The sequence below is a fragment of the Echiichthys vipera genome (genome assembly GCF_963691815.1).
Source record: "Echiichthys vipera genome assembly, chromosome: 11".
In the NCBI taxonomy this organism is placed as follows: Eukaryota; Metazoa; Chordata; class Actinopteri; order Perciformes; family Trachinidae; genus Echiichthys; species Echiichthys vipera.
The window spans coordinates 6979136-6993702 of NC_139836.1; the positions used below are offsets into that span (position 1 = coordinate 6979136).

Here is a 14567-nt window from a genome sequence, read left to right on the forward strand (position 1 = left end):
GAGGGAAGGTGTGAGACATGATTGTCAGACTCCAGCTAAGCTTTGATTGGCTAGTTCGGTCTCTCCCTCTCTCTCTCTCTCTCTCGTTCCCTGTTGCTCCGTCTGGCTTTTCATTGGTTGACCGAGGGCTCGTCGTTCCTCGGGACGTGTTCTCGCCCTCTGCTCAGTTCTGGTCCAGTAGCTGTGGTCCATTATTTTGTCATTTAAGGGATAATGGGGTGTGTGGGGGCTGCGCCACTCGGTCACTAGGAACGAACACCCGGTGGAGGTCCTGAGCTGTCCAATGACGTCTGAGACGCCAGTCGCGTGAGCGGAGCTAATGTAGGGTCCACCAATGAGGACGGTGGAAACAGTTTGTACCAGCCAATCACCGTGCTTGAGAGGTCCAGCTCCTCCAATAAGATCTGTGCTACACCCATGAAACATTTGTGGTCCAATCGTCCATAGTCGCCCCATACTATCACCTAGAGGAGACAAATGGTAGAGATGGGTGAAACTACAAAGCTGGAGAAAGACATCTGCATTATGACTGTTTATGAATCATCCCCTACCACATAAAGCCAGCCAGCTTCAGTACCACATGACTCATGGCTTCAAAGCAAAACTTAAAGTTTGTTAATGTTTTTGAAATACCTTTAGACCAAGCAAATGGACATTCTCAAAGCCAGTGATCCAAGTCAAGTTTGAAACATGTCCAAATCAAGCCTCAAATCATTTGGCACAAGTCCAAGTCAAGTCGCTGGTAATTTGAAACAATTTCAAGTCAAGTTTCTTTGAGATACATTCTAGTGAAATCAAAAGTTTGATAAAATTCATATCAGACATCATTTGAGCCAAGGCTAAAGTAATTCAAGACTAATCTCAGAACCCATCAGCTATCGGTCAGACAACAATTTAGCCTCTGGGAACATTTGACAGTATTTTGGGACTTTCCGTTGTAGCCACCAATTAGCAGCTTGAGACGTGAAAAGGGAGCTGGAGTTGAGAGACAATGTCTCTGCAAACTGACATCTTATGAATAAATCAAAGAGCTATTAAAAAGCGAAATCGTCATTAGACGATAGCCGATGGGTTCTGAGGTTGCATTTTGTTCTCTGCATGCAACCAAAGCCTGCTCAAATTAACAAATGAATCTTTAAATCGACTGCAAACAGAAACCAGAAGGCTTCCGATACAAAAATCCTGTCTTGTTGCTGACAGATTCTGCATTCATATGCAGATATAAAGTATGTTTATAGAGATTAAGTCAAGACGTTGCAGTCAAGTCATTCAAGAAAAGTGAGATCCAAGTTTCAGGTCATTTGAGATAAGTAAAAGTCCAGGTCCATTCTCAAATAATTCAAGACACGTCAAGTCAAACTCAAAGTCAAGTCTCAAGTCAGGCCTCTCAGTGCAGACATATACGACAACATTGTATTTTCCTTTTAAAGCTGCGTTAATAATTTGTTTTACATGGCTGAAGTAAAGTAGTTTAAATACAAAGGGTTTAAAAAAAAATTATGAAAGTAAATCTGTGTCATTGTACTTTGAAATTAAACAGCCATTGAATTTCTAGCACTGAATGTTTATGCATTGAAATTACGTATCTGAATTTAACTCTTTATTTAATGTTCATGAATTCCACGTTAAAGAATTAAAGTTAAAAAAATTCAAGGAAAAGAAAAGTGGCGTAAAAATTCCAATATAGCAAATTTAGATGCAGAATGCAATGTACACAGTTCAATGCTGAAAAAAATCAACGTTAAAAAGTTGAAATACCCAAAAATTCAACAAGCCAAATTCAGCGGCAAAATTCAACGTATAAAAATCAGTGTTCACATCCGGAGAACCAGGAAAAAGCAATCGATTCCTGATACTAGATTATACACCATAAGGTGAAGCATGTAAGAGAATCTCATTCCAACCTTTGGCATAATTTTTTACTTAAATAGAAAGATCAATAAGTGTTGAGAAACAAAAAAAAAGTTCTCAACGTTTTATCCCTGCAGTTTTTAGTTTCTAAATTTTGGCTGTTGAATTATTTGAATGCGGAATTTTTTTAACATTTAATTTTTTTAAGCTTGATTCTTTTGAATTGAATTGTATACATTGTATTTTTCCTCTGAATTTAGTATATTGATAACGTTGAGTTCTTTATTGTTGAACTTATGAACAAGAGTTCAATTCAGAATCAAAACATTCAGATACATAATTTCAATGTATAAATATTCACTGCTAGAAAAATTCGATGGCTTTTGAATTTCAAAATCTGATGACACAGATTTACTTCCGTATTAAATATTCAAGCAGTTAAGCTGAAGTCCCAAGTCCACAGCCCTTGCATAAAGACAATTACCGGAGTATGAAGTTGCAATTTTCTGTTAAACAATGACCTAAAAGACCGCCATTAATCAAAATAAGTCTCTATTTAAATCTTTGTATGGAAATTCTCATTACAGAGTGAGAAATGGTTGGTGGTTCAGTCCATTTGAGACTTACGTGTTATAAGGTAGACACACATGCACACAGGAAAGATTACCTGAAGCACCTTGCCCTGGGGACTCTCCTCGAAGAGCAGGTGCTGCTGGTAGAGCGGCTCCAGGGTCTTTCGTGCAATCTTGGTTTTCTTTTTGGCTTTACAAGTTCCATTATCCAGCAGGTACACCTTGACATAGGGAGCTGGGGATGGAGGGATGGGGTTAAGGGGGAGAAAAAAGAGAAAAATGGAATGATGGAGGTGTGGGTATGTGTGTGTGTGTGTGTGTGTGTGTGTGTGTGTGTGTGTGTGTGTGTGTGCGTGTGTGTGTGTGTGTGTGTGTGTGTGTGTTACCTGGGAGGGATTTGGAGCCTGGTTTGGGGGTAAGGCCTCGTGCCCTGATCACCTCCACCTCCAGCTGACCTTTCTTATCCATCAAACCGATCTGCACATCACCTGTGTGTGTAGGAGACAAATACACATACAAACCACACTGAGACAACTTATTGTAACATTATCAGAAACTACTTAAAACGTTTTGATCCTGATCTCAATGTGTAGAGTTCCCAAAGCAGCACATGCACAATATATACATTAAATACACATTAACAAAAGTGGAAGTACACTGGTATTCCTCTATTTTTACATGGAAAACAGAACCTAATGTTTGATGAAGCCATCACTCACCCATGGCAGGTGTGGCCAGTGTTTGCCGACCAACCAACTGACCAGGGCCTAAACCATCCAGGAAGTCACTGAACTGACTGTCGGCTCCCAACCGCATACCTGAGAAGATCAGACTGACACACACACACACACACACACACACACACACACACACACACACAGAAATTATTCAACGATCCCTACATCACCACTCAAAACACATACTATGAGATGCAATTAAGGGTACAATAATACATTTGAGAACATAACTGTCAGCCTACACGGTACTGTTACATATTACACCACAGCACGGTGCAAGGTCAACTTCATGGGTCTCTGTAATCACCTTTAATACTAACAATTGCAAGAAATAACAGGGTTTTGGAGAGAGCCTTTTAAACATGCACATGAGCCACCTGCATAAGTAATTCTTGGGAAGTGTGGTTATAGCGCTCAGTTGTGATGTAATTCTGCAGCAGATATATATTACACAGTACCTGTGCAAAACCAACCTGTCTGCTCTTAGTCTTGTTTAGCATATCATTGGTTATTATCCTTGCCTGTCACAGTTTTCTTCTAGGCGCATACAGACGTGATAAAAGCTCTGCACTGCCTTGGTCCTTAAATTGACTGTTTACTCCAAAGAACATATTAGATGGAGCATAATAGAGGTCCATTTTGAAGTAAATTTAAACACCACATCTACAAAAGTGTAGTTTGAGCAGAAAGTCTCCAGCCATGCTAGCTGCTCTGCCAGGCTATATATGCTTTAAGCTAAATGCTAATGTAATGCTAACCTTTTGATGTTAAGCAGATGTAATATCTAACCCGTTCACCATCTTAGTTTAGCATGTTAGTATGCTAACATTTGCTAATTACCACTTAAAACAAAGTATTATTTTTACAGGTATTTGTTCATAAAAACCAAAAGATTGGATAAATTACAAATCAGAGGCTCACCAAAGTCATTACAATTAATCGTGAGGGAAGCAGTGAATTTAATCTTTTCAGATATTTTAGTCCATAGATTATAAAAATTGAACATTGTCTTTGTGACATCACCCATGTGTTTCTGAAGAGCCATTGTGAAGCTCAGTGTGGTTGACCCTGGCTAATCAAAAAATGGGCAAAGAGGTGGAGCGAATGAATGAAGCATACAGATTATGCTAGCAACTCGTAACAGCACCCACCCGCCATTCAAAAAGCCTGACCTTAAATATGCAGAACTTTAAGCCTTTATATGATTCAAACATGGGATATAAAACCTCACCCCCGTACAGTCATCATCAAAAGCATTTTTTGTATCAGGCTGTAACCAAGTTTATTTATGCTCTAAAGTTGGGCATGTTAACATGGGGCTCTTTGGGGGATTGACTCTGCTTTGGAGCCCGCCTCAAATGGGCATTTGAGGAACTGCAGTTTCTCGTTGGTTGCATTTGGAGGTTGCTGCTTGGTCTGGACCAAAGTGGTGGAGGGACCATTCCTAGAACCAGGCCGTTTGTGTAGTTAAAGACACAGCAGTGTGACCATAAAATGACCACCAAGAATATTGCATGGAGCATAAGACAAGTCTACAGAAGCTCATCAGGGAAAGTCAGGTTTCCGTCAAATTGGCTTAGAATTGTAGCTCTTCGAACACGATAATGGTTTTGAATTTATCATCATAATTTTCTCTCTGAACTTATTCTCACAATGTTCTGCAGTACTCTGAACATGTAGTTCACACCACATGCATTCTGTGTACTGTGCATGCAGGTCTATCTTTCAGTCTGTACGTACTTCCCCTCAGAGCTGTAGCTGTTCATGCTGCCATCGGTCGACTCTCTGCTGGCCTGTCGGTTCATGGCTGACCCTCCCCGTGGGTACTCCACTGCCATGCCCGTCTCCACGCTCCTCTGGATGCTGCTGCTGGCGCCCTTGCTCACCTTCTTACCTGCTGAAGCTTCTGAGGCAAAGAGGCGGTATTAAACAACTGAACTTGTGCCATTTTAACCAAAGGCATTGCATGTCATACCAACCCAAAACTCAAACTGCACCTTCATTTGTACAGAATCTGAATATAATGCTAACTTTTCTCATACTTTTTGCATCTATTCAAGTTTATAACTCTGTCAAGCCTGATAATTATAGGCTGAGGTTCATCAATATGCAGGCCATCCCATGCAAATTCATATCCCATGGTGACCTCACCAACACCTCCAAAAAACATAACAATTTCACAATGCTAGAAAAAATGGTTTTGTGATGAAAATCACACAATGTTTATTAAAGAGGAAGGATTATCTATTGTTATTTAGATGATGAGGTCACTTCAGGAAAACAAGTCAATCATGAATGTTTGGCAGGTATCTAAAGGTAAAACTTGGAGGATGGAAAAATCAAACAGTGTACATCCAGACATAAAGGGGAGGGTTCAGATCTTTTTAAAAGCCTGCTTTTTTTTTTTCATTATAGCCACATGACGCAAAAAAAGGATTCCAGCGTTTAAGATTGAGTTTCTTTTGTCAGAAATGACAGCAGTCAAAATTAAAAAGGCACACAGCCTTTTTGTTGCAACAATCAGAGTACTAAGTAATTCAGCAAGGCTTTTTGAAGAACTGAACACAATAGTTACAGAAGAGGGTGGAGTAAGGAAGCGTGCCGGAGACAGAGTTCAGGAAGGGCTGGAGGTGCTCGAAACTATTCTACAACTCTCCCTTGCTATCACTCTCTCTCTCTGTGGCTCCCTGTCTGCCTGAATTTGGTCTATTTTGTCTGTCAGTGTATTGTGATGCTTTGTTAATTAAGGTATCCTTTAACATTTCTCAATGCAATGAGCAATTATTCCTGCTGTATATAATACAGTGTGTGGTTTATGGCACCTACAGAATAAGTCCTTAAAAGCACCACCATAAGTAAAGTAGAGTTTACCTTCCTTCTTATCTTACAGTGCCTGACTGTCTTGCTTACAAACTGTCTGTCCGTCTAACTATTGCTTTACCTTTCTGTCTTTCCGCCGCCTTACCCGCCGCCTCTGAAATAACACACACAACAACAAAGCCAATAAACAACAATATCATCAGACAACACTGGATATACTGGTCAAATGTATTACAGTGTGTGTGACCTACAGGTCGTTGTCTTTCTGCATCGAAGTCTCTATTTACAGTATGTGAGTGTGTTTTTGTCAGTTTGTTATATGTCGACAGAAACAAGTCACATCCATAAATAAATGCACCCATGATGCATTTGTCCTGTAATCAGGCACTAACATTTAAATTTATTTATGAAGAGAAATTACAATAGAAATATAGCTATCCCATGGATCTTTCATTGTAAAAATACACTTTTTTTTTTTAACATTCCACATATACACCCAAACACATTATGTGTGTCGTCGAAACTCCACAGGATATCTTTGATTGCATCACAGCGTCCATAAACCGTGACATCACTGACCACTGACAGCACCCATCAGTGATGCCGATGTGGTCAGTGAAGCATTCATCTTATACTGGGCAGGTTTGATATGATAACTAACAACTTGCTTAGGGTTGTGTCTAGATGGTAACTCACAGATTGCGTCAGACATTGAACTCGATTGGTTAAGGTTAGGCGGTCGGGAAGCAAGAGATTTTGCAAGTTTTCTAAAAATCTAGGGTTAGCATCTAGACTTCCATCTACCATCTAGGATGGTGCTTGTGGAGCCTTTGTGCTTTATGCAAAATATGTGATGATGTTATTTTTGACTTGCGCACCCTTGTGCTGGGGACACTACAACAAGAATAAACCTAGCTTAGTAAAGAGGAGCACTGTTGAAGAATTTTTTTAATTAACCAACATGGCTGGAACTGATGTGGAAAAATAAAAAGATTTATGTTGTGTCCCAAACCGTGCAATGCACTGAGTGTACTGACATTTGCGCTGTTGTTCTGCCATTTTCCAATTTGAATTAAGTCCTGCATCTTCAGCTACATAGACAAAATGATGATGATTGAGGGCGTTGAGTGTTCATCGATCCACACTCAACGGTTTGGCCGTTTTTGAGTGCGCGACCGGATACATGCGGTACAGAGGTTCCAAAATGACCGTACAAAAATATATGTAGTGCTAAAACTCTGTCATCAAGTATAAAATGTGGAGCTGCTGCAGAGACAGTGAATTGGGAAAGATGTTACAGACGCCACTGAGAGCGCCCTGAGGAATGTAAGTGTATGGGGACATTTTCTGTTTCACAATAGAATAAAGCTTTGAGTATAAAAGAGAAAACAAACATCAGTATCCTACACATCACAAGGCTAAGACTTACTTCTGTGGTTTCTGGCTTTAAGAGCTCATGTTCACAGATATTGATCCTTTCCACATATTGGAATTATTAATTTAGTTTGTTCCCCTTTAAAGCCACAAGGTGTGCAAGTAAAAAAATATTTGAATTCGACTCAATACACCATCAGAATGATTTGAAAGATGCTGTGATCACATTAAAAGTTCTACATGAAGTAGCTTCCAAGTGCAACTTGCTGCTTCAGCTTTACTGATGAACATTTTGAATTAGCCTTTTAGTTTGTCCATCATCGTCCAAAGACTGATCTACTACACAATATAAAAGAGACTTGATGCCATTAGAGGCTGCCAATCTTCTTGGCCGTGGTATTATTTATTTATAGTAATTACACTAATGTCTTGTAATCATGATGGTGCTGATGAAATGATGCACAGAGTAAATTTAAAGAGGGTCTATAGTTGATGGTGCCATGCAGTTTAGGCTAGAAGGCTTACTGCTGTATGATATCTTGTTTGTATCTGTGTATCTCTGTGTGCAATTTCTGTGATGATTTCTCACTCAGTCAGACTGTTTCTCTGACCTGTCTGGCTGAGTTGCGAGGTACTGCGGCTGCGTCTGGATGGCAGGATGGCGACGACACGTTGGCTGAGACTTGAGCGACGCTTTTTGATCCCGCTTCCCAGGCTCCCGAGCGCTGTGTCCGATTGGCTGCCGTCGGTGTGCTCCATGCCGTAGATCTCACCACTCACGCTGGTGCTCTTCATCATGTGGCGGCCCGTTGCGCGCATGGCCCTGCTGATCATCACATTTCACCCAAAACTAAATGTATTTTGTGTGACTTAATCATCCCTTTACTGAAAAGTAAACATGAATAATACACACAAAAAGCACAGTAAGTGTCGAGCATGTGTGTGTACCTGAAGCGTCCCCTTGGTCTCTCTGACTGGATGGACATGTAGCTGGTGCTACTGATGTGAGAGGCACTGCTGGTTCGAGAGATGGCTGACGTGATACTGACATCACTGTCTGAGGACTTATGGGAAACGTTCTCACTGCTTCTTCTCTGGTCCTTGTAAAGCTGCAGGAAACACATACAACCCAAAATGTTTCTAGTAGATACGAACACAAGATACTGAAAAGCGTGCACTGGGAATCAATCAATGCACAAACTGATTAAAGCTGCTGATGAGAAATGAATCAATAATTGATCAAATACCTATGTGTGATGTGAGAGGGGTCGCTCATCATAAAGAACAGAGAGATAATTATCACCTGCTACAGTTCCCCTCAGTTCTACAGAACATTTTAGCATCTTTCAGCTCATTGTTTTGTTTGATGGCACACAACTTTCACCGCCCGTGTTTGTTTCAGCTGTTTTTAGAAAATAAAAAGCTCTTATAAACCCACTGTACACACAGGGGTGAAAGTGGACCGCAACGATAAAGAAATGTATTTGGGCAACTTCAATTAATGAGTCGATGGTGGATGATGGATGATGGTGGGATTCACCAACTTTGTCAAACACCGTGCTTAATTATTGCAGAGTGCTTTTTTGTTGCCTGAGGCAGTTTTAGGTATAAACTGCTTTTTCATTGCTGAGTGCTTCAGAAAGGCATCCAGCGTCATTTAACTTCACAGGAAAATAACAGTTAGGCTAAGGACAGGTGATTCGTAGGTTGCCTAGCAAGAATAAAAAAGTTGGTGCAGGAAATAATCAAAATCTCTGGCAGTTTATTGCTTGTGAGCCGGCAGGGCCGCAGCCATGGTCTCGCTAAAGGCAGCTGCGTCCATCGCGTCCGGTCTGAATACAGCTTTACAAATTTCTTATGATTTTACTTTGTAGTAACAAGTAACGAAGATGTTGATGGGAAATGTATTGGAATAAAAGTATACATTTTATTATGGAAATGTAGTAGAGTAAAAGTGAAAGTTGTCAAAAATATAAATAACAAAGTGAAGTACAGATACTTAAGTAGAAGTATTTGTACTTTGTTACATTACAACACTGTATAGCAGTATACAGTATGTGATTGGTCCTGCATGGCTGTAGTTTTCCAGTACAGCCAAGATGAAGGAGACATTGAATACTGCTGTGTCTAACCGACAGGTACCACCTTGGCAGAAGATGTTCCTTCTCCTGCATTTCTTACCGTGCCTTCATTACAACATTTAATGGATCTGAGCAATCATAAATGGCACCAAGTACACCTGTGATCTCCTGCAATGTCAAGTCAAAATGTCTGTTGTGAAGGAGATGTCAATCAAGCACAATCTGTAAACACCCATACAGCCCTCAAAAAAATGTCTAATTAAGCCCAAGTGAAAACACATGTGAAGGTTTTCCAAGGCTGTGTAGAGCCTTTAAAAGTTGCCACAACACTGCGTTTTGCAATACTAATCTTACTAAACTAGTTTATATGCAAAATATTGCAAAATGAATTAATGCACAAGTCATTTTAATTTATTTTGTCTTATTTATAATGTGCAAATGGTGGTCGACAGGAAGCCCATAATCTAAACTCATGTAATGAGACAGTTTCATGAGTTATATCACATTATTAGTATTGATATGATTAGTTTTAGTTTTTAGATTAGTTTACCTTTGACCACTGAAAAGAAATAACATACTAAGTATAAGTGTGAAGTTGAAATATGTTTCAGAAGCTTATATGAGACAAACCCTATCTATTATGCAGAATATAATACGTATTGTAAATCTTGATCGAGTCTGCTTCATTAACTGTCCTTTTTACATGTTTTAGTCAGTTTGTGCTGATGGCCTGACCATCAGATTTAAATAATTCCACGTTCAGTCACATGGGGGACATTGTAATACATCACAGAGACAGGACTGACACGGTGCATACAAAAAAGTGAAACTACTGGCATGCAGACATGTGTGAAAATCAGCAATCACCATTAAACTGTCACTTCTCCGTAAGTTAGGGATAGGGAAAGCAGCCAGAACGAATTATACACTTCTGTATTTGAGGTGTTAGGTGCATTCTTGAGTGACTGCCCAGTTGGAACCAATTCATTTTACTGAGTGGTCTTCCCCATTACTGTAAGATAATTTATGACATTCTTAGACAATAAATGCAACACACTGCTATGCTCTCTGGCTGGAATTCTTATTGTCCCCCTCCATTCTCCTGATGAGCTGGTTTTAAAGTGAACTGTCAGGATAAATGAAGCAAAAAAAAAGTGGCCCACCTCCCGTTTGTTCTTGAGGGACCGGTCCAGGTCCTGTTGGCTGGAGTTGGTGGCAGCTGACACACGGTTGGAATGAACCCTCATCTGGAGCTGACGAACACACTCCTCTGCTACCAGGGCTACACACACACAAAATACAAGAAACTCAATAAACTCTGAACTTAATCAGACACTGTGCTGCAAGTTGACCCTATTTGCAGACCTTTCAGTCCTAAAAAAGCTGATGATGACACTGATGTCAGCTTTCAGCATGGATAGGTAATCAACCTTCATTCATTCATCTTGGTAATTCAGGTCAAACATCGAGTGTAATATTTCAGTAAATAGCAGCAGTTATAGGACTGTCCAAGTCAACCTCGGAAATGCACTCTAGATCAGAGCATATGAGTGGAGCGGGGAGCGCAGACGAGCGTGAAGAGTGAGCTGGAGGATTTTGGACGGAGCGCCGAGCAGGGTTTTTAATCGTTAGAGCAAAGCCTAGATCTCCTGCTCCAATTTCGCTCTGGTACCGCTCAAATGAAGCACTTTCTATTTTGTATAGGCTTCAGCCGGCTGTCGCTATACTGATAGAACCTGGAGTTACGGTACGTAGCCTAACTAATGCACGGAACATGCAGATGATCTGGATCTTTTTTTGTAAACTTACTTTACAGGGGGGTATTTGCCGAACTACTTCTCGAAAGAGAGTAGTGACTTACTTGTGTCTTCTTGCCCCTTTGAGCTTGCCAGGTAACCAGCAGATACTACAGAAAGTGTTAAAGCAAGAAAAAAAGTGTGTAGCACATAACCCCCCTGAATCTGATTGTTTTTCTTCCTGCTTCCTTCCACACATTCATAAATCTCACAGTAGAGTGTGATGGACAAAATGCTCTGTTGACTTTCAGAAAGCCTGCAGAGCAAAACCAAAAGTACTAGATTTCCAGTGTTGGTGTTGTGTGTTAAAAATCGATTCAACACATGTTCAGTCTAATCCAACTATGTGAGAGTCACTTCCTTAAAAGAGTTGGTGTTAATCCAGTGAGATAAATCTAGGCAACACTGTTCAGTGGTGATTTTAAAATCAACTCTTAACAGACTTGCTCCCAGAGTTCCAAAGTATCTGTGACATGTTTTCCTAAGGAGCGGGGCAAATTCAGCGGAACTTTCTTGTCGCTTTGTTTGACTCAACCGAGTATCTTTGTGTAAGTAAAAGACACAGCATATCTATTTAATAATACTTTCCATGCAGCAGTATTTTACATGTGTCGATAATAAGTCTCACAGAGTCCTGTCTGCACCGTGACCATAGACTGCGATCCTGACAAAGACCCATGTCAAGGTTAGCATGATGCTATGTTTTGATGGGTGCAATAATGTTCTTTTTGCACAAGACTGCCGATTACTATACATAATCTGCTTAACGTAAGTATGCACGTTTGATGACAGTAGTATTTAAAAAATGAAATCAACTATAAAATATTTCTATAGTGAGTTACTATATATATAACACTCTCCACAGTGTTAATATGATTTGAACCTCATTCAGTGTTAAAAAAACAAACTGATAGTGTTAACTTTTGACACTACACACTAGTGTAGAATAAATTCAACACTGATGTGTGTTAAATTTCAACTATTGAGAGTGTTGTTCCAACTCTGTCACAGAGTGAACTGTTCAACACTTTCAAAAGTGAGTATAGACACTGCCAATTTAGACACTTTGAAAGTGTAAAATTAAAAGTGTAAATTTAACTCCCAGATCAATGAATTATCCCAAATTTGCTGTGTGTTTGAAGCCCAGAAAAGATACCTTAAAGCAACAACAGATTACGTTGCACAGTCTTATGACACCACCGTAAACTATTTTGCCATTTCATATAAAGTCTCACAGTGTCCGAGTGAACTTTGGAAATGCACTCTAGATCAGAGCATATGAGTGGAGAGGGAAGCACAGACGAGCGGGGTGCGTGAGTGGGAGGATCTTGAATGGAGCGCAGAACAGGGTTTTAATCGTTAGAGCAAAGCCCTCTACAATACCTGGCAAAAGAAAATCAACCCCACGACTGGAGGAAGAGGGAGAGCGACAAGAGTAGACAACCACTCTAAACCAAGCCCTATATTTTGATGTCCTCAATGATAAAGAAGGTGCGTTCTGAAGACGTATGTTTGTGATAATAATAATAATAATAATAATAACGTCTGAATGGCACTGCATCAGTCCAGTACAGCCATTGAAAAACTCATCGGGGAGGATACAAATTATCCATCTAATAGACACACACATGATTCAGTTTTACACACACATAATCATCAACATATACCTTGTTCTACAGTGCTGCTCTTGGGGGGAAGCTGTGGGAGTTGCCTTACTCTGCGGGCTGAGGAGGACGTCACTGAGGAGGAAAGAGACGCACCACCTTGGAGGTGGCCCCTAACACAAAATAACATGATAGTGAAGCAGACAGAGGGTGGGAAAGATGGAGAGAGAAGAATGAACAAAAGCAAGGATGACAAGAATGGGGATAAAAAAGAGAGAAAATTAAATTTAGTCAATATGTTTGTGATCCAGGTTGTACACTGCAGCATCAGCCACTTGCTCCTCAGAGTTCACATTTCTTGAGTTAATCCTATTTGGACAGTTTAATTTTGACATAACAAGTGGTTGAAATTCACCTGAAGGAACATAAAAAGGGTGCAGAACATGTCATTTCATATTGCTTGTCTTAAGGTGTAAAAATGAAGTGACAGAATGTGGCTACAGGAGAAGCATCAGTCATGGAAATGAAAGAAAAGCAACAATAGTTAAGTGAGAAATCAGCTACAACATATTGACAAGTGAAGCAAAGTGAAGCTTGTTCAGGGGTTGATAGTGAGGGATCCTGTTGCAGAAAGAGCAGCAAATAAATATTTAGACAGTGAAAGAACACATAGCAAAGGTGAAAGCCTTCAAGCACAAATGCCTCCGTATCTGCAAACATCCTCTCACTGTAACCCATCTTTACTACAGACCGAAGAACAGGGGCTATTCAGAGAACCTGTGTTTCCTATTTCACAGTGAATTACCCATAATTAGTTTGTCAATTCCATGTCTTTTGGCACGTTGCTCCAATCAGATCTATTGCATGATCTTAAAAGTAATATTTTCATTATTATGTTAAGTATAAAATGTTTTAAAATGTGGCGAAAAAAGAACAACAGTTCTTTTGTAGCAAACATCCAACATTGCCATTTTACTGGCATTATATATACATTTTACTTACATATAGAATACAGTAGTGTATGAAATTGTTGCTGCCGAATATGTAATAATTCCATAGAGTAGTTCAGATGTTGTTGAGTAAAGTTGAAACAGGTCAAAATATGCAAAACAGGCATTTCACACTTACCAAAAAACTTAACAGAACACTTTCACATCCACTCTGAAATGACTTAACATGGTCCTTAGAGTGTCCACACAACACATACACAATAAATACACAAACACACAACAGCAGCAGAGACAAGTCACAGAACACACACCAACATGTAAACGCATGAAGGAGTGAGAGAGCGACCCTGTTGTTCTCCTCCACCACATCGTAAATCAGCTGCCTCTGTGTCAATGGGTTAGACTGGAGGCACTAAGAATCCCCTTACCAAGGGGCCGCACCGGAGCCTTCTTTCCCGTGGAGCCCCTTAAGATGGAGGTGGGCTTGATTCTGGTGCGCACACACAATCACAATGCACAGTCACACAAGTGCCATACAAACCCAAAGCCCCGCAACACGGTGTGGAAGCAGCAGCATGCAGGAACAAAAATGGGAAGAAAGATGGGGTTGTGGAAATAAAATGGAGGAGAGAAAAAAAGCAACAGAATATAAATAAATTAAAGGTCTTCCAAATAATTTGACATTCAAGTGAAATGCCTTGACAACTATTGGATGGATTGCCATTACTGTAAGTTCTTTAGTTTATGACCAAATACCTTTAAAACTAATGACTTAACGTAAT

General features: G+C 40.0%; 1 protein-coding gene across 5 annotated transcripts in view; it reads right to left on the reverse strand.

Moving 5' to 3' along the window:
- Window positions 1-245: 245 nt before the first annotated feature.
- Window positions 246-14567, reverse strand: part of rims1a (regulating synaptic membrane exocytosis 1a) — a gene marked incomplete at both ends in the record, with an annotated part of 118539 nt that continues 104217 nt past the window's right edge. For 3 of the 5 annotated variants that reach the window (XM_083923460.1, XM_083923458.1, XM_083923462.1), the window contains 10 exons: window positions 246-464; window positions 2519-2658; window positions 2810-2911; window positions 3143-3255; window positions 4901-5066; window positions 6102-6134; window positions 7966-8180; window positions 8303-8463; window positions 10599-10717; window positions 12899-13008. In XM_083923460.1, the coding sequence (XP_083779586.1) occupies window positions 246-464; window positions 2519-2658; window positions 2810-2911; window positions 3143-3255; window positions 4901-5066; window positions 6102-6134; window positions 7966-8180; window positions 8303-8463; window positions 10599-10717; window positions 12899-13008 (1378 nt within the window). The remainder of the gene's footprint in view (window positions 465-2518; window positions 2659-2809; window positions 2912-3142; window positions 3256-4900; window positions 5067-6101; window positions 6135-7965; window positions 8181-8302; window positions 8464-10598; window positions 10718-12898; window positions 13009-14567) is intronic. The other 2 variants (XM_083923461.1, XM_083923459.1) reach the window with 2 other exon arrangements.